The sequence below is a fragment of the Gobius niger genome, assembly GCF_951799975.1.
Source record: "Gobius niger genome assembly, chromosome: 11".
In the NCBI taxonomy this organism is placed as follows: domain Eukaryota; kingdom Metazoa; phylum Chordata; class Actinopteri; order Gobiiformes; family Gobiidae; genus Gobius; species Gobius niger.
In genome coordinates, this window is record NC_136862.1 from 9,812,992 (window position 1) to 9,837,263 (window position 24,272).

At 41.6% G+C, this 24,272-nt stretch overlaps 1 protein-coding gene across 19 annotated transcripts in view; it reads right to left on the minus strand.

Moving 5' to 3' along the window:
* Positions 1–927: 927 nt before the first annotated feature.
* Positions 928–24,272, minus strand: part of picalma (phosphatidylinositol binding clathrin assembly protein a) — a 32,992-nt gene continuing 9,647 nt past the window's right edge. The window contains exons 4-24 of one of the 19 annotated variants that reach the window (XM_079565632.1): positions 24,179–24,254; positions 23,987–24,089; positions 22,901–22,994; positions 22,710–22,821; positions 22,223–22,329; positions 22,120–22,161; positions 21,461–21,472; positions 21,217–21,302; positions 20,396–20,519; positions 20,044–20,177; positions 19,754–19,836; positions 17,885–18,031; positions 15,392–15,454; positions 15,127–15,228; positions 11,579–11,707; positions 10,160–10,190; positions 9,976–10,075; positions 6,886–6,945; positions 4,903–5,004; positions 4,609–4,712; positions 928–1,199 (exon numbers count right to left, since the gene is read on the minus strand). In XM_079565632.1, the coding sequence (XP_079421758.1) occupies positions 4,620–4,712; positions 4,903–5,004; positions 6,886–6,945; positions 9,976–10,075; positions 10,160–10,190; positions 11,579–11,707; positions 15,127–15,228; positions 15,392–15,454; positions 17,885–18,031; positions 19,754–19,836; positions 20,044–20,177; positions 20,396–20,519; positions 21,217–21,302; positions 21,461–21,472; positions 22,120–22,161; positions 22,223–22,329; positions 22,710–22,821; positions 22,901–22,994; positions 23,987–24,089; positions 24,179–24,254 (1,800 nt within the window). In that variant the 3' untranslated portion in view covers positions 928–1,199; positions 4,609–4,619. Of the gene's footprint in view, positions 1,200–4,608; positions 4,713–4,902; positions 5,005–6,885; positions 6,946–9,975; positions 10,076–10,159; positions 10,191–11,578; positions 11,708–15,126; positions 15,229–15,391; positions 15,455–17,884; positions 18,032–19,753; positions 19,840–20,043; positions 20,178–20,395; positions 20,520–21,216; positions 21,303–21,460; positions 21,473–22,119; positions 22,162–22,222; positions 22,330–22,709; positions 22,822–22,900; positions 22,995–23,986; positions 24,090–24,178; positions 24,255–24,272 lie in introns of all 19 variants that reach the window. The other 18 variants (XM_079565636.1, XM_079565633.1, XM_079565621.1 and 15 more) reach the window with 18 other exon arrangements.

Below are 24,272 nucleotides of genomic sequence, written 5' to 3' on the forward strand. Positions count from 1 at the left end.
TCGCCGTGTCCCCTTTTTTTACCCCACAAACCCCTCCCCGTGCTGTGCTCACCTATGGAAACGTGATCCGAGCATGAGAGGGGCCGTACACATTCATGTTGGCGGAGGTGCAGCCAGTAGCTTTGTTAAATGTAAGAATAAATGGCATGCTTAAAGCGGCGAAAAGCACTTATGCGGATTTTTCCTTTCCGATGCAACGCTGCCTCACACCAAATGTAGTGCTGATGTGGAAAAAAACAATGTTCCCCTTGCCTCATTGGTACAAATCGAGCCCAGGTGTTGATTATGATTTTGTCTTTTCTTTTTTTTTTTTGTTAATCCATACACATCTGACTGTGGCGTGACCTACGGGAGGCCACGCCGCAGGTAAACTGTACAAGGCATCATGCGAGTACAGAGTAATATTTGGGTGCCCCGAGAGCAAAACAACACATCTTTTATATTAACTTCTTTTTAAAAATCAACTCAATCACTCAAAATCCAAATTCTACAATCAGTCATACCTATGTATATAAACCTGAAGGCCCGCCATGAGCTGGAGGCCGATGACTAGTTACATTTCCTTTTTTTTCTCATTTTTTTTTATATCATCCTCTTTGCAGGTAATTATAAATAAATACAAACAAAAAAACAAACAAACAAAACACACACGGAATGTCTACTGCAAACAATACGTACAAAAATTAAAGTGTGTGGTATAAACAGGAGTATGAAATCTCTTTTATCATGATCGGTAGGTAGACTTCCTGAAGAACGACGGCACGCGGGACGAACGAAAGACTTTGCGGCGTTGTCAGAGCGACGAGGACCATCTTGTTAGTAAGTTCTTCTGTTTTTCGGGTACGACACGGGACAATGGCGTGAAATGTTCCCCTTTAAAAAGGTGTTCTCTCTGGCTCCGGGGTGCGGCCGGGAGTCCACGCACTGTTGTTTTTGTTTTTGTGGAAATGTCAGCACACACTCTTTTTCTCCTATTTGACGCAGACATTAACGAGATGGGCACAACGTCCACTGTGATGCCTCTCTGAGATGGCCGGAGCCGCGGGGGCACAGTCACATGAGTCTTACCGGGCCCTTCGTTCTCAGAGAGAGGTGAGTTTATTAGGAGCAAACCGGGGTCTGCTTTGAGTTGATTAATTATCTTCTTCTTCTTCAGGCGGGAAAGACTCTTCCCCTTCTGCGGGTTACATGAACTGCATCTGAAAAAAGAAAAAGACAGGTCAGCGCTTTTATTGATAGTGTTCAGCACATTTTAATCATTTGAATTTAATACAGGGTTTATAGAGTTCGGGAATGTGATGTCATATCGCTGAGCATTATGGGATTAGCAGCAATTGTAAACGAATGGAGATTTTGTTCATATTAAAACACTTGGACACCACAGTGCGTTAGATGTATTTACCAGCAGTAACTCAGCAGCTAACGGACTTGTTCCATGGCTTTTTTTCTCCTCTTTTTATACTGTTTTAGCTAATGTTAGTCAATGGAAATGTATGCTAACAGCTGCAAAGATGGCGGATCTCCATGGTAACTGGAGCTTCCCGAACTCTATACAGGTAGCAGCAAGTCAAATGTAATGATTTGTAATGGTGTTTTAATGCCCAAAGACTAGATTTTTCATGCCACACGCAAATAAGATGCATCCATTTTCTCCATCCCATCCATCCATCCATCCATACTGGACACAACAGGAGCAGAGTTTATGCAAAACTGTAGAAAAAATGGCAGAAATTTACTGCAAAACCTGTGACTGAATACGTTGTAGTATTTTTAAAAGGCCTCCAGTTTGTAAGGGATAATGTATAGAACGCTGGTCATTATCGGGAAAATAAGAAACGACAGGGCGTTTATTTAAAGCAGTACTAAGTAACTTATTTACCTTAATAAATCCTTTCCCTGTGGGGGTAATACAAGTGTTTATGGGATGATTGGAGGGTCTTTCATCTCCCCCTGGTGTCTCTGGCCAGAAAACCATGTTTGCAACTTGACTGCCCCCGGTGCGGAGCCACCAATACACACTAATGTAATCATGAAAGAAGAAGCTAACATGCTAACGGGCAAAGCTAACTGCGGGCTAACGTCACTTTAAACAGTATTTACAGCCAAGTTTGAGTGAAAAAAGCGTAGTATTTACTCTCCAAGACAATTAATAAATAAAAAAATCGTAACTTGCTACTACACCTGCAGTTGCACTTATGGCCTCTAGGGGGAAGAGTTACTTAGTACTGCTTTAATGATTCCCGCAGCAAATAGTTCCCAAAGGTTTGTGCGTTGGAGAGGAGGAATGGTGGTGAATATCTGGGTAAGTTGAAAGTCGGACGAGCGATTCACAAATGATTCCCCCAACGTCTCTCGCAGGGACGGGGACAGAGACAGTGTCCTCGACAACTACGTGCGGAGTTATGATGAAAGACCTGTATTACACGAACTCTGTTGCCATTGGTCATTATTTCTTCCTCAATCAGAAAATAATAATCAGTAGAACGTTGGAAAATCCCATTCAAGTCAATGGAGCATGTCTACTTGCATCGTGAAGAGCCGGTTAATAAAAAAAGGCAAAACAATGAAAGAAATTTAGATTCAATGCCGTAATTTGAATGCTTTTAATGCTTTTTGATTCCCGTTGAACCCTGTAAGAAGACCTTACAATAAAACAGCTAAAGAATAATCTTCAGAATAAAAAGATCACTTGTGGGCAGTATGTGAGACGTGTGAGGCAGGTTTTGTTTATCGTGTTAGGGTGTTGTTGTACCCCATCTTTACCTTCACTTTCAAATGCTGTTGCTGGAATAATGTAAAGGGTCATTTAGACCAATCCTCCTCGACAACAATCTTATGTGGCAGTGACAATCCAATGTAGAGATGAAGTAAACGTGTGCCTTACTTGTTACTTGTTATTGCTCATTTAAGATCAACACTTATAAATATACTAACTAATGTATTGCACAGCCACAAAAATGGATGTGACAAAACAAAATACACACAGTGCTAGAACAGGCAAACTTTGTGGTCGTGTTAAAGCAAAGCAGTCAGACTGGTGTCCTTCTTTTATGTTTTGTTTACTTGGTTAGGATAGAAATATAAAAAGAAGAAGTGGCGTTCGATCCCAACGTATACAACAGTTAGCAAGTCAGCTAATCCGGGCAACATTTCAGTGTCCGTTAACCTGCTCAATGCATTTTTCCTACAGCCGGTAGCATTAGCCACCAAATATCGCAAATTATGAACGATCCAGATGTTTTAAGATGTTGTCCACTCATCGACCACATAAAGGTGAGGTCAAAGCCTTGTTAGAAATCATTAACGAATGTACAGAGTCAGACCTTTTGATATTTTACAAATCAGCGCATAAAAGTGGCCTCTGAGCTAAATGTTAATAGAGAAACCACAGAAATGAAATGCCATGAAAAGGACAAAACATACTTCATAGTTTAATAGTGTTCCTGCCTTCCCTATTCATTTGTACGGGAATAGACCTAGAGCTGCACAAAATATCGCAAAAAATATCGTACGCGATATTAGATGCAATATCCGTATCGTGAGAAGCCACAATATATCGCAACATCACTGAAGTCTTCACTAAATGTGTGAAAGTTCTAGTTAAAATGTAGTTGTTTTGTTTATCTTGTTTTGACACAATTTGCTGAATAACCAGTTACTCTCAGTTTGTGTTTAATTAGAATTGAACATATCGTGTTGAAATGGGCTCAGCGGCAACGCAATATCGCAAGTTACTTCAATATCATGCAGCCCTAAATGGAACGTTGATTTCCGGGATTCGGTGGCTAACAAGATGTGCACATTTGTAGGAAAAGGCTCAAATGGCTGAAGGCATTTCTAGGCCAGTAGAAGTTGAATCGTGTTTTAGCCGTTTTAGCCTGTAGCTGTTTCCATAGAAGTGATAAATGACAGTATTTTCCAGACATAAGTCGCACTTTTTTAATAATATGTGGCTAATCGCGCAGCAGAAGGACAGTTTGGAGTGAGCTTGCGAGGGAAACCAAAGAAAACCAAAAAAGCTAATCACGGGCCAAAAGCTCGATGGCCACAGCTTGAGGAACGAGTTCACAAATGAGAGCTCGAGAAACGTGCTGCCGGGAGAGGCAGCACGTTTTATGGCTGGTGTGTCTTCTACTCCGGAGTGACTTATAATTAGTTGCCGTTTCTGATCAAGTAGATTAGAAATAACTAGTGCCCTGGACTTAGATTCCCCACCAAATGCAAACAGACACATATAAACTTATTCAGTTTGTGGGGCCATGGTCTAAGCATATTAAACAACTTGGATCAGTGCATTACACAGTTTTGAGCTGTTCTAGAGTCCGCGTTGTGCTTTGAACTGTGTGTAACGCACTATTTCCAAACTGTTTAAACCTTGCTTTAAAGCTATGCAGACAAAACACCAAAAGTGATGGTGTGATACCGGATGAGCCTCACCACAGCGTTCTGCAGACGAGTGACTGGACATTTAAATTGCAAAAGTGAAGAAGCCACGAGTGTGTGAAGCAGCCAGTGAGTGGAGCAAAAGACAAGGAAAATCAGTTCAAGTAGCATGCACTCTCCGTTACACTCGGACATGGAGATGCAACACACGGGAGGAGCTTGTACCTAATGGCGCTCTATAAAAAATTATGCACAAAAAGCTGTGCCAAAGGGTCCTTCCCAGGCGCTCTGAAGGGACTCAGGCTGGAGGGACTAGAAGAGCTGGGAGACTGATGCGCAAAAGACGAGATGAAAGCACAAGGAGAGAAATGAATTAAGAAGCTCCACAGTAATCCATCCAGAGCAATAGTAAGAAAGAGAACACAGCAGATGGGATTCTAGCAATGACTTCCAGGAATTTGTGACGTCACTGCTTTCAAATTTGCAGCTGGCGATATAGATGGATGGGTGAATGTTTACCTGTGCACCAGGGGCGGTACCGAAGGGATTGGCCGGCCTCATCACGGGCTGGGTGTACATCATCGTGGGCTGGGTCATCATCATCGAGCCAATGTGTGGAGGCTGAAGAGAGAAGCAGACGAGGGCAAATTACTCGTATGCGATCACGTCAAGCCAAGGTTTATTTGAGAGTTTATAGCATTGTTCTCTCATCAAAAACATAGGTCTACAGTAGAGTTATGCTTTTTCAAGATCTCTAAACACCTTCCCCTCAAACTGTAGGTGGCTTACTGTAGGTTAGCTTGATATAAACTGCTGCTTTCCTCTCTCTATCAGCAAAGGAAACCAGGCTTCTTCATCTGCGCAGAAAGCAACACTTTCATCTGTTATAAAATGTGAAATGTTTAGGTGTCAAATGGACTTAAAGGGCATGAATAAAGCAGACCGTGACATGGCAGAGCTGGACAAAGCTATGAACAGAATGATTTTCCAGTAAACCTACTTCATAAAAGTAAAGGTCCAGACTAACTAACCAGGTAAATAAACATCAAGCAATTTGCTTCATCAATTCATCTTCCGCAGTCATACGTGTTAAAACTCCTCCAGAATCCTACACTGTGGAGAGCAGAGGATATAAAGTGCGGGTTCGTGCTGAGGCTGATGATAGAGTAGAACAGCTGGTGAGAGGAACGAGTTTTTCCACAACTATCGTGATCTCATAATGCTCATTTGAGAAAATTCTCCTCCCTTAAATTCTCCACGTTAAAGCTGTGCATATTCTGATCAGTGTTTACAGTGATACGAGTTGGCGGGGCTTATGAGTGTCAACATTTTGGTTTCATAATTTAAAGCAGTACTAAGTAACTCATGCCCCTAGAGGCCGTAAGTGCCACTGCAGGTGTCGTAGGATTTTGTGTTTTTTTACTCATTAATTGTCCGTGAGAGTAAATACTACGCTGACAGAAAAAACAAAGGGAAAGAGGGATATTGTACATTGTGCCACAACCCAATTACACAATGGAGATATTTTTTTTTCACTCAACTTGGCTGCAAATACTGCTAAAGTGGCGCTAGCCTGCAGTTAGCTCTGCCCGCTAGCCTGTTAGCTTCTTCTTTGTGATTCCATTAGGGTGTATTCCGCCTCCAAACTGGTGCAGGGAAAGTTGCAAGGGTGGTTTTCTGGTCAGAGTCACCAGGGGGAGATGAAAGACCTCCCCAATCATCCCATTAACACTTGTATTACCCCCATAGGGACTACGTTCTTCTTTAAGTACACCACTTTGAAAAGGCCCCGAAAAAAGTCCTAAAAGCAGGGTTCAGGGCCGATACTTGTATTGTGTGGAAAGAAGCTTATAGAAGATGAATTGAAGGAGTATACAATGATAAATGTTCATGATCTTTTTAGTTTTATTATGCAGATTATTTGGGTTTATACAATGAAGTAGATAAAATAAATGTATGCAGATACAAATGAGCTCTCATTGAATAAAGTATATGTGAATCACAGCCGGTAAAGGACGGATGAACCAGTGCAAATAAGGAAAAAATGTATAATTTAGTGTCCCTTAGAACAGTGTTTCTCAACCAGGGACCGGGGGGGGGGGGGGGGTACTTGGAACTATTTCAGATTGAAAAAAAGGGAAAATGTAACATCATTTTTTATAGGAAAAGGTATATTTTTTTCCACTTTTAAGTAATTTCTTTCTAAATAAACTGTTGGGACTGCCTTAGAAGCTGTCAAAGTTATACTGGGTCACCTTAAAGAACCCACTTATCAGCAAAATGTTTCTACCTAAAATGTTGTTACCTGGTCTAGCACAGGTCAAAAGATTTAAAGTTTAATCCAAATTTCAATCTCTGACTTCTGCTCATGTTCTGCTGTTCGCCGGGGCTTGATTTGTGTGAAGTTGGGGCATAGTTATGCGTAAAACTCATCGGCCTCCTGTGCCCTCCAGTTGAACAAGTGCCAGGCGCGTGAACCAAAAGCTCTCCCGGTCGACTTACCATTCCATATGCCATCATGCCCGTCGGCGTGGTTGCGGGGAAGGCCATGACAGATGGCGCCTGAAGTGACACAAAAAAAGCCGAGATGACTGCGACAGAATTGGGCCACAGAATTGGGCTGGAAACGAATACATTTCTTAAAACGGGGATACCTAGAACGGAGCATTTCTGTCTATTCTGAGTGGGGCTGGAATGCATTATTAAGCTGCTCCACCTGCATTCACAGCTGCACGAGTCTGGCGGGATATACGAGCGCCAACTTTGTTCTGACTCGCTTCAGGATGACCCACACTTCGCTACACTTCAAAGACACCTGCTGCTAAGCTTTCTGCCCGAGACGCTTTTGCAAGAAATCAAAAATGAAGGATGAAACGCAGCGAGGAGGAACAAAAAGTGACTGATTTTAGGGAAAGACTAGGCATTTCTTGGGCACCTATCTCGATACAGACCAATCTGTGTGTCTATAAAACTCTTTGTGAGAGACAAAAGCTAATGAAAGCCGGTGATAAGAGCTGCGTGGAGGCTGTGGAAGTGCTGTTGGCAGGTGCGGCGTTTCTTATAGAAAGATTAGAAGGGAAAAAAAAGCACAGCCTCTTTGTGTGAGACGCTCAACCAGCCCTGAGGTGATAACAAACCCAGATTTGTCTAAGGACCAGCGCTCTGCAGAAGGATAGGTTTCATTAACTATTCCCTCATGTGCCTGAAAGACACAAGTCCGAAAAAGAAGCTGCCAGCAAAAGTTATCTGGGGGTGTAAATAACATTGGCATTGAATTAACAGACCCACATTTAAGACCTTTAGAATAACGGGACATTCCCATCACCAAACGGACTGCAGTGCAAAAATGCTCACTGTAATAATGGAACACACCATCTCTTGCTCAATAGGACACCATCTATTATCATACCAATAAAACAAAGCAAAGGAAGAACCTGAGGCCATCCAGGAAAACTGTCTGCCCCTAATGACACTAAAGGGCACCTCCAGGGGGGGCACATTTGGCTGGCACAGCTGCAGCACGAGGCAAACAGGAAAGGACTAGCACTAATAGATGTGGGACTCCCTAAATGTTCAGCATTTCACCCGGGAGCGGAGCTTAATGTTCTGCGCACGTTTGTTGAACATTACTATTAAATCCTCCTTAAAAACACAAACGTAATCTGAAACCGTGATTCTCAACTGGAGAGTCGCAAAGCTATTGAGCCTTTCCCAAAGTGCATTACTTTTACTCCACTACATTCAAAAGTCTGATGCCGAGTTCATAACCACAAGTCCTGCTTTAAAGATTTACTCATTGCCTAAATCAACAATGATCTGAAGGAAAATACGTTATAAACAGATTCAAACTGGACAGTGCTCTTTGGGTTACAAGAATATTCTTATTTGGGCGTCTATCGGTGATGGTCCAAAGTCTAGAGATGCACCGATCCAGCTTTTTTGCTACCGATACCGGGTTTTGAGTATCGTCGATATCCGATATTTACCGATACCCAAGAGACTTTCTAAAAAGTGTCTTTCTCTGAGTGAAAAATTTAATCGACTCTTTTCTCCATTTTAAGATCAATAAAGTCATAATTTATTGTCATGATGTTACAGATCAAATATCAATTACTGTATATCTATTGATAAACTCTTGGAAAAACATTTAACAAGGACCACTGGACTTTTCTACACTAATTATCCTTGGGTATATGACAGGCTTTAGGCTACATCAATATAGCTCACATGAAGTGATCTGATCATTACAAATATGTTCAGTTATTTCTTAATTAGCTTCTTAAACTCAAATACAAACACTTGGCTTCAACAGTGGACGATTTTATTTTATGAAGCCACTACAGGTATTTCTATCATAGTTTCAGACCCAGCCTTGATTATTTATTTTATTTGTTCTTTATTTATCCGGGATAAAACTCATTGACATTAAAAATCTCTTTTTCAAGAGTGTCCTGGTTCCATTAGCATTAGCATGCTCCCACTAGCTTTAGCATACTGATGCTAACCGCGGCATTTTGCGCAGGGATTGAGAGGTAAAACGATTGTAGCGATTGAATTCTACAGGTTCTGAGCTTCAAAACATACAACATGCCCATATTCACTTAGATTTAGGTGGTGAAAGTTATGTTTTTAAAGCAGTACTAAGTAACTCTTGCCCCTAGAGGCCATAAGCGCAACTGGTTGAAGGTAGAGAGGGATATTGTACATCCAATTATACAATGGAAATAATTTTTTTTCACTCAAACTTGGCTGTAAATACTGTTTAAAGTGATGCTAGCCCGCAGTTAGCTTTGCCCGTTAGCCCGCTAGCTTCTTCTGTGTGTATTGGTGGCTCTGGTCCGGTGGCTGGCCAGAAAACCACAATTGCAACTTGACAGTCACCAGGGGGAGATGAAAGACCCTCCAATCCTCCCATAAACACTTGTATTACCCCCACAGGGACTCCGAAAAGGATGTATTAAGGTAAACATGTTACTTAGTACTGCTTTAAGGCGGTTAGAGCCAAAACTGGTATCGGTTCAGTGTTAGATATTTGTAGCCAATACCCGATATCATATTTCTTCAAGTATTGGCTCCGATATCTATTATCAGTATCAGATGGGTGCTTCCCTAGTCCAAACCAGTTGAGAACCACTGACCTAAAATGATCTGTTCTTAACCCGAATCTTAAACCAGTTAAAGATAAAAAAAGACGAGAGATCATTGAGTTCCGCGACCACGCCCGAGGACAAAATGCCGAAAATCGAGCGAGTCCCAGTAGGTTCAGTGTTCAGGAGATTATCTGTGGTGCGGATGCCCAGACAGAGCAGAGTTCTGCTAATGCACTGAGCGCGGCCCCCTGCATGCGGAGGGCCAGAGTGTTAATGGACTTCCTGCAGTCTGTGCGCGTGGCTTCTCAAAGAGCTGTGCCGCTGAATGTGATGAGTTAATGAGAGCGGGACAGGGAGCTGCTCAAAATGACACTTACGTATTGTGGGTAAAGCATGCCGCCCTGTATCAATAAATATATAATCGCACAGCACACACACACATCAATTAGACTCAGAAATGCCTCCAAGTCACGGGAGTAGACGGGGTTAAACATGGCGTTACCATGGTAGCGGGGTTCCAGGTGGTGGAGGGAGCCGTTTTGGGCTGCCAGTTGGTGCCCCCGGTCAGTTTCTTCTCCCCAGGCTGACTCCAGTGCAGATCACTGCGTGGAAAAGGTCACGATCTTATCTCCGCTCCAAACGCATGCATAATGGATGTCATTAAGTTAAATATTAACTGTACTTACTTTTTTGCTGTTCCGTTGCCAATTCCCAGATCTAGAGCGGATAAAGTTCCCGTTATTCACAGAGTCAGAGTTACATTATGACAAATACTCCACGAGTTTTAAGTCTGAGGCTTCAACATCACAGGCAACAGAAGTTGGTTTAGCATTCGCAGGGTTTATACGGGCAGAAGCAAGTCAAATTTAATGTCATTTTTAATGTCAAATACTAGATTTTAATGCCACAAATGCAGAAAAAAAAGGTGCATTTCTCAGGACTTTGCAAACATTTCGTCAAACAGAGGAAAGATTTTGGACAAAAAAGCCAACTTTTACCAACAAAACATCCGTCAAGCCAAAACTGCAGCTGAATATGTTTTAGAGTTTCCCAACCGGGGGTATGGGGACCTGAGGGAGTACTTTGAATTACAGTGGGGGAAAAAGGTATTTGGCCAAAATCCAATAGAAAGTCTATGGGAAACTGACCAAATAGTAGTTCAAATTGAAAAAGAATGTAAAACCAAATAGTATTTCAATATTACTATTAAAGAAAAGTTCTTAAAAAAACAAAAACAGTTTAGCAGGTCATTTTTTTGTTCATTCAACAACAATAACAACTGCACAGTTTCTCACCGCAAGACTTCAATTGGTCAGTCTGCATTTATGTAGAAAAGTGCAGTTGTTGAACTCCATTACCCACTGAACTTAAAACCATGACCGAGTTTAAAAAGTTCACTTCTCCAGTTAAGTTTTGGATGCAATTAAAACAAGAATCTACCCATTTGTAAATAGCACTGAGTTTGTGTGTGAATGATTTGTACGGTGTCTATAGCTACGTTTTTAAGATGAAATTGAAGATTTTAGAAGTGAGTTGAGTCTTTTTAAATCACAGTTGAAGACACATCTTTTCAGAAAAGCACTGCTGTTTATATGTGTGTTTGTATCTATTTATTGTGATTCATGTTTTTAATACAGGAAAGCGCTCTGTGCACCTTCTGGCTGTTGTTGGGCGCTATACAAATAAAATTTGATTGATTGATTGAAGTGTAGAAATGCCCAACCAGGGACTGGAGTTGAAAATTTGCACTAGCTATAAACTCTTTCATCAGTTAGAGGCATGTTTGTATTGTGTTGAATTGCAGTGTCCCTGTCAAATAATAATAAATAATTAAAATAAAGACTCAAGGGCTGTGCAGGACCAAAAGGTTGGGAAGCACAGTTTTAGACCAGCATTTTGATATTTTCAATTAACTTCTATAGTAGAAATTGTTAAACAAAGTCGTACATTTTCCAATAAATGTAGATTTAATGCCAGTCTGAATTCAATTTACTGCTTTTTAATGACATTTACTGCCTTAATTTTGCCCCAATTCATTTAATGCTTTATAATACAGTGCTTAAACCCTGATAGACTTTTATTTATGCAAAAAGTTGAGCACTTACTGCCGACAAGATTGGCCAGAGAGGAGTCCAGGTCGTTTGACACCAGCCTGTTCGCCTGCTGCCCGTTGGGAGTCAGGGCTTGATTGGGCGAAGATGCCACTGTAGGTTTCAGGATGCCACCTAAAATGTCTTAATCAAAAGGGGGCAAGACAAAGGGAAGAGGAAGGCAGGAAGGGTGGGTAAAAGGCCGGGGAGCCCAGCACAGGTGAAGACACGGTACGACAAACGACAAAAACACAAAAACACACACAGGGAGAGCATGATCAGCGTGGATGAAGGAAGCAGCGCTGGCATAAACGTGGTAAGCCGTTACTGTGTGAGAAGTGTGTGTGGAGTCAACTCACCCAGTCATGCATATGCCATGCAAAAAGCCAAGGCCCCGGGAGTGAGAGTGACCCCAGGACGAGGAGAGAGAGAAAACAAGTGAGACTGAGCCGCCTACAACCAAGTGAACACTCCCGAGAGGTCTGCTGCACAAAGCTCTTTGAGGACGAGCCAGAGAGATCAAGTCATTTTGAGCAAACTTCACAAGAATATATCAAAATACTCTTGGATACGGCACGATTAAAGCTGGGAAAGAGTTTTCTTTTTCATGGCAGCAAAACAGCTCAAGTAATTTACGGTTTGAACTGTGTGCCAGGACTGTTCATGTGTAATGGGGCATAGCAGTAGAGTGTATATGCTAGGGGTGTAACGGTTCAGCTAGCCCACGGTTCAATTCACGGTGCAGGACGGTCTAGTAGGGATGGGACGATAATGAAATCAAGGGTCACGATTATCTTGGGCAAAATAATTGGGATTTACGATATTATCACGCTATTTACTCACTGAAACTGCAGAAATGATGGGGATTGGGCAATTATCCCCCTCATATTATTCTTCACTGTCTGCTGTAAATGTCATATTGAGTGAGACATAAAGTATATAAAGGCAAACTGTGCAATATTTTGGACTATACTGTTGTTATCTATACAAAACATGCAGCTAATGAGCAGCTCGACACAGAAAATGCTCTTTCTGCAGTGGGTAATCAAAGAATGGATTTGGATGAGGAACTAACCCTCTGAAATCTTAAATACTGCCGATTTTAGTCACATCTCCATGGAGACGTAGCCACTCCCGGTAAAGTTACCGGCACTGGTTGTCTGATGGATTTAGCGATTATCTTCTAGCACTATAACAACGATAATATTTTTTTAAATTAATTGCTGCAATTTTTATCACAAATAATGATATTGTTTATCGTCCCATCCCTAGGTGTAAGTAGTTTTGAAAAATAATTGCCTAAATGTTTATTATTTGGCAGTATCTATAATCTAAAAAAATGCCAATGTTTCTAATTTTTCAAAGCTGCTTTTCTAATCAACTGTGCTCCTGGGCTCACAATGCAAAACAAAATACAATCTTAGTGTAGGAACTAAAGATTATTTTGTAATTGGCTGTGAATGGTGTAGGAAAATTAATTTTTTTATCACATAGCGCTAAAGTGGCGCCGGTTGAGGATGTGTTGATGGAGTATAGTTAAATCAAATGTTTGTTGGAGGCTCTTAGCACTAATTCTGATTTCTGATTGTGTGTGTCTAGTGTCTGCAGCCTTCAGTTTATTGGTAAGTGATGGTGACGTTTGGGTTAAGTTTATACAATAAAAAAAAATGGGCTAAAACATTGTCGTTTTAGTAGGATCCATACTGTCAGATCATGGACAGTCCATTGTTACACCCCTAGTGATCATTCCAAACTGAGTGGCAAAATAAAATAACTTTCACAACTCAATCGTGCCACTCACATAAATGCTGTATCGCACTGCTGAACATTATGACATCACGCCCCTTCCCCTAATAAAGATTCAAAACAACTTGCGCTGCAACTGGGAGCTCGACTTTGTGCATCAGTCCTCGGGAGCACTAACAGCTGCTGACCAGTGTGACAGAGGTTTATTTTCCACAAAACAGCAGCATTTTCATCAACAACCAAACAATTAATAACAACACTTTTGAATCACAAACAAATCAAACACCAACCTCCATCACACTGGCAAATGAGTGATAGTTTATCTAATCTAAACCCATAAATACAAAACACACATCTGCAAAATGTACAGCGTTTCCTCACATGGATAACTGAGCTAAGGCCTAGGGTTGGGCGATGTCCCCTTAATTGGCCGTTGACGATGTTTACAGTGAACCATCGTGATGGACGATGATATCGTCCATTTCTCATTATAAGCATTTTTTTTAAAGACATTTGCATAGCCTATATATATGCTGCATATTACTATGTATGCTAGGAAAATGTGAGATTGCAGGATAAATGGATCTAAACTAAACATGATTTGAACAGAGTCACGGACACGACTTTTGCAAAAGAAATGTGTTAAAACTTGTGCGCAAAGTCTGAGAGGAGAACGACTCATTCAGCACGTCAACTCCAAGGCTCTTATCACATTAATACAAATGTAAATCGGAGCTTATTATTTGCATTTGCTCAATTTTAACGTAATGTTTAAGAAACAGTGGGTGAACGGGACAATATTTTGAAGTTTGCGTCGTAGCTACATTTTTGAAGCCGCTCCACGCGCCGCCCGGTCCGTGAGCTCTAACCTCTTAACTCCTGCTTCACCGCGCCTTTCTCTCTCCTCTCTCTTTCTTCTCTCGGTCCTTCGTGAGAATAGTCCACGAGCTCAGCTAGCTCCGATGTGAGAGCCATCTCATTTTAAAACGGTTTAAGTTTCAATACGCAGCAAAGCAAAACAAAACCACGCGCTGTGAAACTCTGAGCTGCAGAGAGAGAGAGAGAGAGAGAGCCCCGCGCGTCATAAACAGAGCAGCTGCGTCTTTACGTTAATAATTACGGCTAACACATCGTGGCTTCTGGCTTCTGGCAGGCTACTGACGCTAGCGCGTTACATCAGTGATTTAATTTACAGTGCAATCCCTGCAAAGTTTGTAGGTTTGCAAGGCCTACAGAAGACCAGTGCGTGTTTTTGACGGGAGGGGGCGTGGCATCACGATGGTGGCGCTCCATCGTGATGTTGCTCATCCATCGCCGATGGACGATGACATCGTCCATCGGCACAACCCTACTAAGGCCTGTGCTTGCGACTTCTGGAGTTGGCCTGAAAGGAACTTACAGAAGCCGTGGACCTTCTTTATTTCATTACGTTATGATTAATGCTTAACTGCATTTAGCCACAGAACAACACAGCATGACACATCACGGTTTTTGCACCTGTGCATGCTAAAAATAAAGTGATGGCAGAAGCACATGACAGCAGTTCCATGATGTGCACAGCCACGTGACTTTACTCACCTTAGACACTATAAGGAGCACAGCTTCTATTTGGTCACAGCTAGTCTCTTTTAAGGCTTATTTGATTGTAGTAGCAATAGTTAAGATAGGTTAAAGTATCAAATGCTTGTTCGGAAGAGGCTCAAGCATTTGTTCTAACCCGCATAGTAAATAAATCAAAGTCCAAACAGCTTTGATTTTCAGAACAGCTAAAAAGTGCTCTTTAAGACCTTAGGATGGCAGCATTGGGCAGTGCTTACCTGTCGAATCCAGGTTGTTGCCATTGGTGTTGTTGCCAAATACTGAGTCAAAGTCAACATTAAGGCCTTGAGCGTTCTGCGGCGTTGGAGAGGCGCTAAACCCTGGTTAGGAAATAAAAACAGACAATGGTTTAAGGACAACACAAACATCCAAAAGGAGGAGCTGTACATACTGTTTTTATGAATGGTGGTGGTGCCAGCATAAGGATAGCTACACTGTGGAAACTATAGGCAGTTTGGGGGTTGGGTCTAAATTCAGACGTACCTCTGAATAGACCAGCTAGGGCAGGGGGCTCAGAATGGAAGAGGGGGGTGTTGGTGTAGGGGTCTGACACACAGCACGAGAACAGCAAAGAGAGAAGAAAGGGGAGAAGAGGTGGAGAGATTATAAAAATACAGAGGAAAGGGAGGAAGCCGGCTTGTGAGCAGAGGGCAAACAAAGATCGGGATTGGGGACACAAAAGCGGAGGAAGCCAGCACTCGTCAGACGGCTAGACTAAATAAAGGGCAGCATTTTACAGTTTTACGCCAAGCGAGAACGGGAAGCCGCAAAGCATGTTTTTTTTTTTTTTAGTTACTCAAGAATTTTACGACCACTTGCACCCATGACAAACTACTCACAAGAAGCCCTGCGTCGACTTCTAACAATGTCAGCGGAGCACCAGGCAGACAGTCGTAACTCTAGTACCCGAGGCGAAATGCTTCACATGCACCAAATCGATATCAGATGCCAAAGAATCAAAAAGAGGAAGGGGGGGAGGAGGGTTTGTAATGATCTGCGGCGGACGAACAAGGAGCTCAATAGAGACGGATTTTCATGCATCAAACTTTGAAGCGAGCGCAAGATTAAAACGGCCCAAGTCAAACAAGATTGGAAGCGGAGACAACAAACACTGGGAACCCAAGTTTGCCGCAGCGTAAACAGAGACCGAGGGCAGCGTGCCAGAAATGAGATGAATGTGAGAAAAGTGGCAGAAAACTACACCATGTTCTGGCACTTGACCCTAAAGTCACTCCAGGCATTTCCTTCATTTCTACATTTAGTTTCTGGACTGTGGGACCATCGGGCAGTATCTAATAACACTGAAAGACTCCTTCAGCCACATAAGCTGCATGAAAGATGAAGCACAGGTTCACCAAGAAGGCAATACGTGTTAGGCTTGGAACATTGCCTCTTATTCATCATGATACAGTCGGTAAAATATTATATCACAGCAGTTACAGGATGCTTGTGTTAGTTGGAGGATTATTCAATAGATGTTCATCTCTCGATAGGCTCAAGTCTACTCGGCATCTATCTGGCGCCAAAAGGTTCTTGCAGAGCGAAAATGCCTCAGACCCGTTACTTTTGTAATGTCTGCTTCCCCTTTGGTCAAAGTTTTGCCAAGAAGGTACGAGACATGATGCCAGCAGAATGTTAGCTGCTGATTCGCCAGAGGACAGACAAGGCAGCCTTCTCTGAAGCACGAAAATACAATGTTTTAATCTTCTAGTGTGGTTAGGGACGCACCAATCCAATATATCGGAGCCGATACGGGAAAGAAATAAGTTGTAGGGTATATCAAATATCCAACACTGAACCGATACCCGTTTTGGCGCTCACCATTTAAAAACATAACTTTCCCCAACTAGATCTAAGTGAATTTGGACACGCTGTGGGTCATTTCGAAGCTCAGAACTTAGCTAGCTTTGACTTAACAAATGTACTTTTGATCACCGCGCAAAATGCCGCGGCTAGCAGCAGTATGCTAATGCTAGCGGTGACTAATCAAGGCTGGAACAGACTATGATCGGATCACCTAAAGTAGCCTAATAAAATTAAACTGGCCACTGCTGGACTGACAGATTTTGCATTTTGGTTTATGAAATGCTGTTAAAAGGAACAGGCCAACGTTTTTGCATACTGCGATATGTTAATACCTGAGCTTAGACGAGTTGATACATACCTGTCTGATGTTGTTAGCATTTGGCCTCTCCCAATGTATTCCTATAGCTCCAAACCGGGGTGAAGTTGGAAGCTAACACGCTCTTCCACGGGTACAAAGACCAGACCGGTACGTATCAACTCGTCTAAGCTCAGGCAACAACATATCGCAGTATGGAAGAACGGTGGCCTGTTCCTTTAAATAACTAATATAACATATTTGTAACGCACAAGCTGTAATGATCAGATCACTTCACTTTATGCAAGTTTAATATTAATGTAACCTAAAGCCTGAGTCATGTAGCCGAGGATATTTAGTGTGGTGATGCATGTTTAAGACTTAAGACAGCTTGTTTGCAAGAAAATGTAATGACTTAATTGATCTCACAATGAAGAAAAAAGAGAATCATTCACTTTTTCAGTCAAAGCAGCCCCTATTAAAAAAAAAAGTCTCTGATATCGGCTAATATCGGCAGATACTCAAACCGTCAGTATCGGATCCAAAAACCTGGATTGGTGCATCTCTAAGTGTGGTAACTGCTTGCACTATTGTATGTAAGCGGCATAGCGCAGTATACATGCAAGTACTGTATATCCAAGTAGAGCAAAGTGAGTACTATACAAAATGGGGCTTAAGAGCAGCAAATCAAACTCATTTTAGCAGATGGAACCAACTCCAAAAGTAAATTTGTACAACATAAGGCCAATTTTAGTGACATTTTGAGTTGGCCCATAAGAAAATAAGAGCCTGTGTTTTCCTATGGTCAAAAATCCGCATGCAGTTTAATGTTGGATGTTTATAAAAGCTGTCAAGATGCAGCTGATCAACCCCACCGAACATCTCATGGCTCGGCGTCCGAGAGGACAGGCTGTCATTGTCAGAGAGAGCCATGGACAGGTGGACAGCATCCACAACGGGCAGAGTGAGGAAAGGGTTTGCATTTGGAATGTCCTCAACATCGGCAGCAGAGGCAAAGGGATCTGAGAGCACAAATGGCAGACGTGGGTTATGGGGGAGAGAAAATGGAACATGTTAAAACAAAAAGTGCATGCAAGACAACACGAGTGAGGCAAATGTCAGGACAAGCGAATTTTAGTTATTCATATTTTTATGCCATGGACTTAACACATTACCCCAAAATATTTCAATAAAAAAATACATAAAGCCAGTGAACATTTAATTAATTGCCCTCATTGTGCCATTGGTGAACATTCATGAAAGTTTTTGGTCTGAGGGAAATTCTATTATTTTATTAGTATGCTTATAAAACTCATAATGAATGCTTAAAGGGGAGTATTATGCTTTTTGTATTTGGTAAAAATGTTGAATACATTTTTTATCACTATCTTTCAATTTGTTAGTTAGAAATCACTATATTGATCTAAAAACAATAGCTGATTCATGAACTGAGACACACTTTTATGAAAACCTAAGCTCAAACTAACAGATGTTTTCCTCCAGTATTGTTTAACACAGTGAAGTTAGACAATGGAAGATTTTTCAAAGTAATGGAGGCGCGAAAAGCATTTTCTGGATACATAGAACGTAGGGCTGGGCGATAAATCGAATCAATTCAATTAATTCATGCTTTTAAAAACAGACGACTTGGAAAATGGCTAAATTGTAAAATCGAGGCCGCCGCTCCATGTCCCCCCCAACGTGCGGCCAATTTAGCAGCGTTTTAGACGCTTTGTAGCGAAATGACACCAGCGGAGAAGCAGCGACTTTCTGACGATCTGCTGCTTCACAAAGGCCGCGTGTTGTGTTTTAAGAGGACGCGGTTTTGTTTCCCACTTTCCTCCGGTCTGCTCCTGTGCCTTTCTCTCACTCTGCTCTGAGCGGACCATTTAACTCCGCCCCATTCCCCTTGAGTCTCCATGAAGACGGTTGTCAATCACAGCAGAGGCATGAAGACGAGAAAACCAACACACTTTTGAAAACTCCATGGCTTATTAAAGGGCAGAGAGCAGACGAGGAATAAAACAGAATTTTTTTTTTTTAAATAAAGGGTTGTGTTTTCTTAATGGGCCTAATCGTAGCTACATTATAAAATATTAATGAGCAGGACTCGGAGTAGTTTTCTTCATATAAAAGATCAGGAGACTTTTCAAAAGTTTATTTCAAATAAAATCGATTAAAATCATAATGGTCCAAACTGGGTAAAAAAAAAGGAAATATGTTATTTTTTGGCCATATCGCCCAGCCTTAGTAGAACCTCATATGGAGGAGCTTTCTGGGGGCTGTGGTGGCAAAAAATAGCCACTACGGAAGATTCGAAAATTACTCAAAGGTGCGCAAATGGGTCAAAACACAGCTCAAGGTTGACTTTGTATAATACCCCTCTTTAAATTGTGTCTAGTGAAAAGAGTCACGGTGATGGTACAAGCCTGTCTACACGGCTGATTATGTTTAGTCTTAAACATTCAGCAAGTCTATGCACATTATCACCAGTTTACAGTTATGCAATAGAATCATTTTCATCTTGTGTCAACGGCATTGTTTAAATATTTAATGATATGAAAGTGAAGAGAAAAACACACTTAGATGAGATAAGGCTTCCACAGTAAATATGAATAGCACAAGTCAACACTACAGCATACTGATGTTGATAATGAACTGGATTCATGATAGTGAGTTAAACCAGGAGCTCTGTGTGGCTTGGTCAAACAACTAAAAGTGTTCGGATTCGGCAGAGCTCTCACCTCCCCATGTGTTGGCTGTGGAGAGAGGCAGTGGCTGCTGGAAGGCTGGCTGTAGGTCCAGCAGGTCATTTGCTGCTTTGGCGCTGCTGCACAGGATAAGGAGAGCAAGGGCATATGTATAAATCCTCATGATTTAGTCCACAGTTGGCTGTACTAGGCTATGCAACTGAAGTAAAAGGGTACAAGTAAAAGAGGGCATACGTTATGTATTGTAAAGGTGCTCAATATTGTATTCAAACTATTCAAAAGATTACATTGCAACATTCCTAGAGTGTAGATTGTGTCCAAACCTGTTATTTGAGCTTGGGGTAGAGAAGAGGTCAATAGCAGGGGCTGAGTTGATGGTCCCTCCCATCGTGGAAACTGGAGAGGAGTCTGTGGTCGCAGGAACTGGAGTCTTTTGGAGCTCCTTCAGACGCTGGTCCTTGAACAATGAAAGCACTACACTCAGCCGCAGAACTCATGCAGTGGGGTGTGATTAAAACAACTTGTGTTGCGAGATAAGTCCCATCTACAACCGCGACAAGCAAAATGTAGCGAAGAATTGACCACCATTACTACTCTAACCTTCTCAAAGTTAATCGCACATTAGCTGCTGTGTGCTCTAAGCTGAAAGGAATGTAGATGAGGAAGCAAATATACTTTTAGTGCTTTTAGGCGAGCCTGTTCTTCCTCCAGAGCAGCCTGCTTTTCCCTCTCGTCCACTTTGGTGAAGGATATGCCGGTGTTGGCCAGAGAGGAAACAGCATTGGACAGAGTGCTGGCCCTGATAAGGAGAAAAATGAAATGGATCACAATTACATTCATTTACTCACGGACCCGTTTTAGTTAAGACAGAGTGCGGATTTCAATCAAATGGGATAAATGTTCAAATCTCTGGAGACATCAAATACTATAGAACTTAAAATCATTTGCATGTGTTCCAGGAACTCAGACTTTGCCAACCACCGGTTGTTCAGAGTGGTCTGACAACAGAGAAGTATCAGAACGACAAAACTTAACCAGTGATGTGAACATTATTTTTCACATGTTGAGACATTTGGCATCTAAAAAAAGGCGTTTTCTTAATATGTGTTGCTGTGTTATTGATATGTCGTGTTCTTATTTGTAGCACTTTGAGATGTCATGTATTCTTGTTACATTTATTTGTGTAAACAAATGACTGACGGTGCAGGCGACTGTTGCAACATTAGCCTTTTAATTTACTCACGGGTTTACTTACACTTTACTTAGAAAACGTATTTTAGTCGTTGAAATGTGCTATATAAATAAAGTTGGATTGGATACTTTCATTTACTTTACAAGTTTAGTTTGCTAATGCACCTGTGGGAAATGACTAACCGAGTTGCCTGGAACGCTGTATTAATACTGTGATGTCATACCCACACTGGTCACAATGTAAAACAATGAGGAGGAAGTACTTCCTGAATAGTTCACTAATGTTGTCACGGTGTTTAGAATACCTGCTGGCCGCTGTTGAGTCTTTGACTTTCTTTCCTTCCAAAGAGGCCAAATGCTGCTCCAGGGCATCCAGCAGGCTACTGGGAGCCTAGCAGAAAAGTCATTGGGACGCATTAGGTTAGAATACAGTGAAAACACTGACATGGCACATTATGTGATACAACACTGACGCATGCCAATTTACTGTGCACCGAGAAGAGCCACAGCCAAATACAGCACAGAGACAGAAAACGTTTGGATACTTACACACACCGTAAACTGAAGGAGTAGAGGAGGAAGGAAAGGAGAAAATACAGAAAATAAAGGTGGTAACTGTAGAGAGCTCTTACGGACAATGTTTATCTTACATACACCTTTCCTTAAATTCATTCTCTCGCTCTGAAACACCGGCACTATTGAGACCTGGATGGATTCACACCTTTATTTGCTGTACACAGTGCAAGGTCAGGAGTGAGTGTGCATATGAAGTGCGGCTAGGTTCACTACAGGCTCATGCTCTGGCTGCCGACCAGCCTTTCCGCTGAGCACTGGAGGAGAGCTAAGCTACGGGGTGCAGCCTGAGAGCGGAGGGGAACAGCCAAATTTTGGACGTTGTATTCTAGGTCAGACAAGGCTAGATTTTTTATCAACTTTTGTGACTAAAACTGCAGCGAATGAACTAACTTTTACAACTTCCTCACACGTTTACTGATTAACTTTATCATAAAATTATAGCCTGTATTTCTCAAAAGGACTGGAATTATTTTGTAAAAGGGACAGATGCATACAGTATATTCCCAAAATTTGGCCATTTTCTATTTTTTTTTTGTCTTTTTGCTAAGCTTTGAGTAAGAGCGTTAATTAGTAAGAGCAAAATGCCGGTTAGTCATGTTGGGAATGCAATGTGTACAAACGGCTGTGCTCACCTGAGACAGATCTGGGATGTCCCCTCGGTCGATTCCTACTTGCTGCAGAACGAGACAAAATTCAGCATCAAACAAGACGGAAGATGAACTTACAAATGCTTACCTCTGCAACTTTGAGAAACTCTGAAATTCTAGTCATGCGTGTGAGGAATTTTTTATAGATGTCGAGTCCTTCTTTGCACTGCACTTTCTTCATGTCGAAGTATTTTTCTGCAAATAAAAACGAACAATAAGCTTCTTCAAATCAAAGGAGGCAAAGGGGAAAGGTTTCATATGCCAGAAGCTACTTTGGCAGATATTAATTTTGGGCTTAGGTCAGAAAAGTATTCTTAACAAGTGCAGAGAGAAATAGTTGATGACAGCCCCCTGAGAAGAGGCTTTGAAATAAGCTTGTTAGCAGTCTGCGGTGTGGTTGTAGGAAGTCATCAGGCCCTTTTTTTTACTCCTGGTAATTAAAACGTGTGCAGAGAAGAATGCCAACTAGCACTCTCCATGCTTTCGAAGGAACATGTAAGCTATGAAATCCAGCGCTCAGGTTCAGACCATAAAAAGACTAGTTGTGGCAAGAATTAAAAACAAACGTCATGTACCCAGAAGATTTATGATGCCCTCATTGTAGGCAGCAAACAGTCGAATGGCATCTTTGAACAGAAGCATAAAGGCCGCATTGATCACACCATTAGTGAGTTCATTGGCGTTGACCTGGGGAGAAAATGAAGGTGTTATGAGGCCAAACTAACAAAGGGGACACATGTGCACAAGTGAAAAATAAAGGCCATACATTGAAGTCAAGTAAGACATCCATCTGGTTCTGGATGATAGGAATGGTCTTCAGGAGCTTCTCTGTGTTCATGGTTCTCATAACTCCGTCAGACCTGGGGACAGAAACAAGTACATTTAACTTTTGCAAAGACAGCAATTTCATAAGACACCGATTTGGTAAAACTGCTTTCACTTCACTATTTTCCAGAGGAAACAGTGGAGCAACCACTAAGAGCTGCTGTATGATGACATTAACACAATATATCACTGAATAAACCCCTGCAGATGGATGCGAAATAGAAAGATGTTGCTCCAGCATAGCCTTGAACAGCAAACTGTAATCAAGAAATATGTCACATTATGGTTATATTTGTCTATATATACAATTTTGTCGAGTAAGTAATTTCAAGAAGTATATACAGAGTTTTATACACTTTTATACACAAAAAAATCTTAAGATTGTCATTATCTTCTTAATTTAAAGCAGTAATAAGTAACTCTTGCCCCTAGAGGCCATAAGCGCAACTGCAGGTGTCGTAGCAAGTTGCGTATTTTTTTTTTAACTTATTAATTGTCTTGGAAAGTAAATACTACGCTGACAGAAAAGGCAAAGGGAGAGAGGGTTACTGTGCATCCAATTATACAATGGAAATATTTTTTTTTCACTCAAACGTAGCTGTAAATACTGTTTAAAGTGACGCTAGCCTGCAGTTAGCTTTGCCCGTTAGCATGTTAGCTTCTTCTTCGTGATTCTATTAGTGTGTATTGGTTGCTCCGGTCCGGTGGCAGTCAAGTTGCAAGCATGGTTTTCTGGCCAGAGACACCAGGGGGGGATGAAAGACCCCAATCACCCCATACAACAGTTGTACTACCCCCACCGGGACTACGAAAAGGATTTATTAAGGTAAATACATTAGTTAGTACTGCTTTAAGTGTAAAAAAAACCCATGCACAGATTTCTTGAATTTCTTTTACTCAAATCAGGGGTAAATGTACATATTTCGACCAATCGTTACTTATTCTCGATTGCCTTTGGGCGTGTATGTACAGCTGAGTGCCCTGTGCAGACTAACACTGCGGAACATCGGAAATCAAAGCTGCTTACCCTCTCTTCACTTTGGTGAAGTCAAAGGCAACTTGTCGGTAGGACACAGCCTTCTCATTCAGGTAGCGGCTGTACCTCCTGATGAATGTTGACATGTCGTAACCTGGTTACACAGCAGACGGTCATGGAAATGTCATGGCATACATGTAGTGCACAGCGGTGTGAAATAACCTTTTGATGGGTTTATTATACCTTGTAGGCCACTTTTGTCCAGAAAGTTACTCAAGTTAAAAAGCGTGTTTCTTGAAGCCAGATATTGAATAAATCTCTGCAAGATAAAATCGAC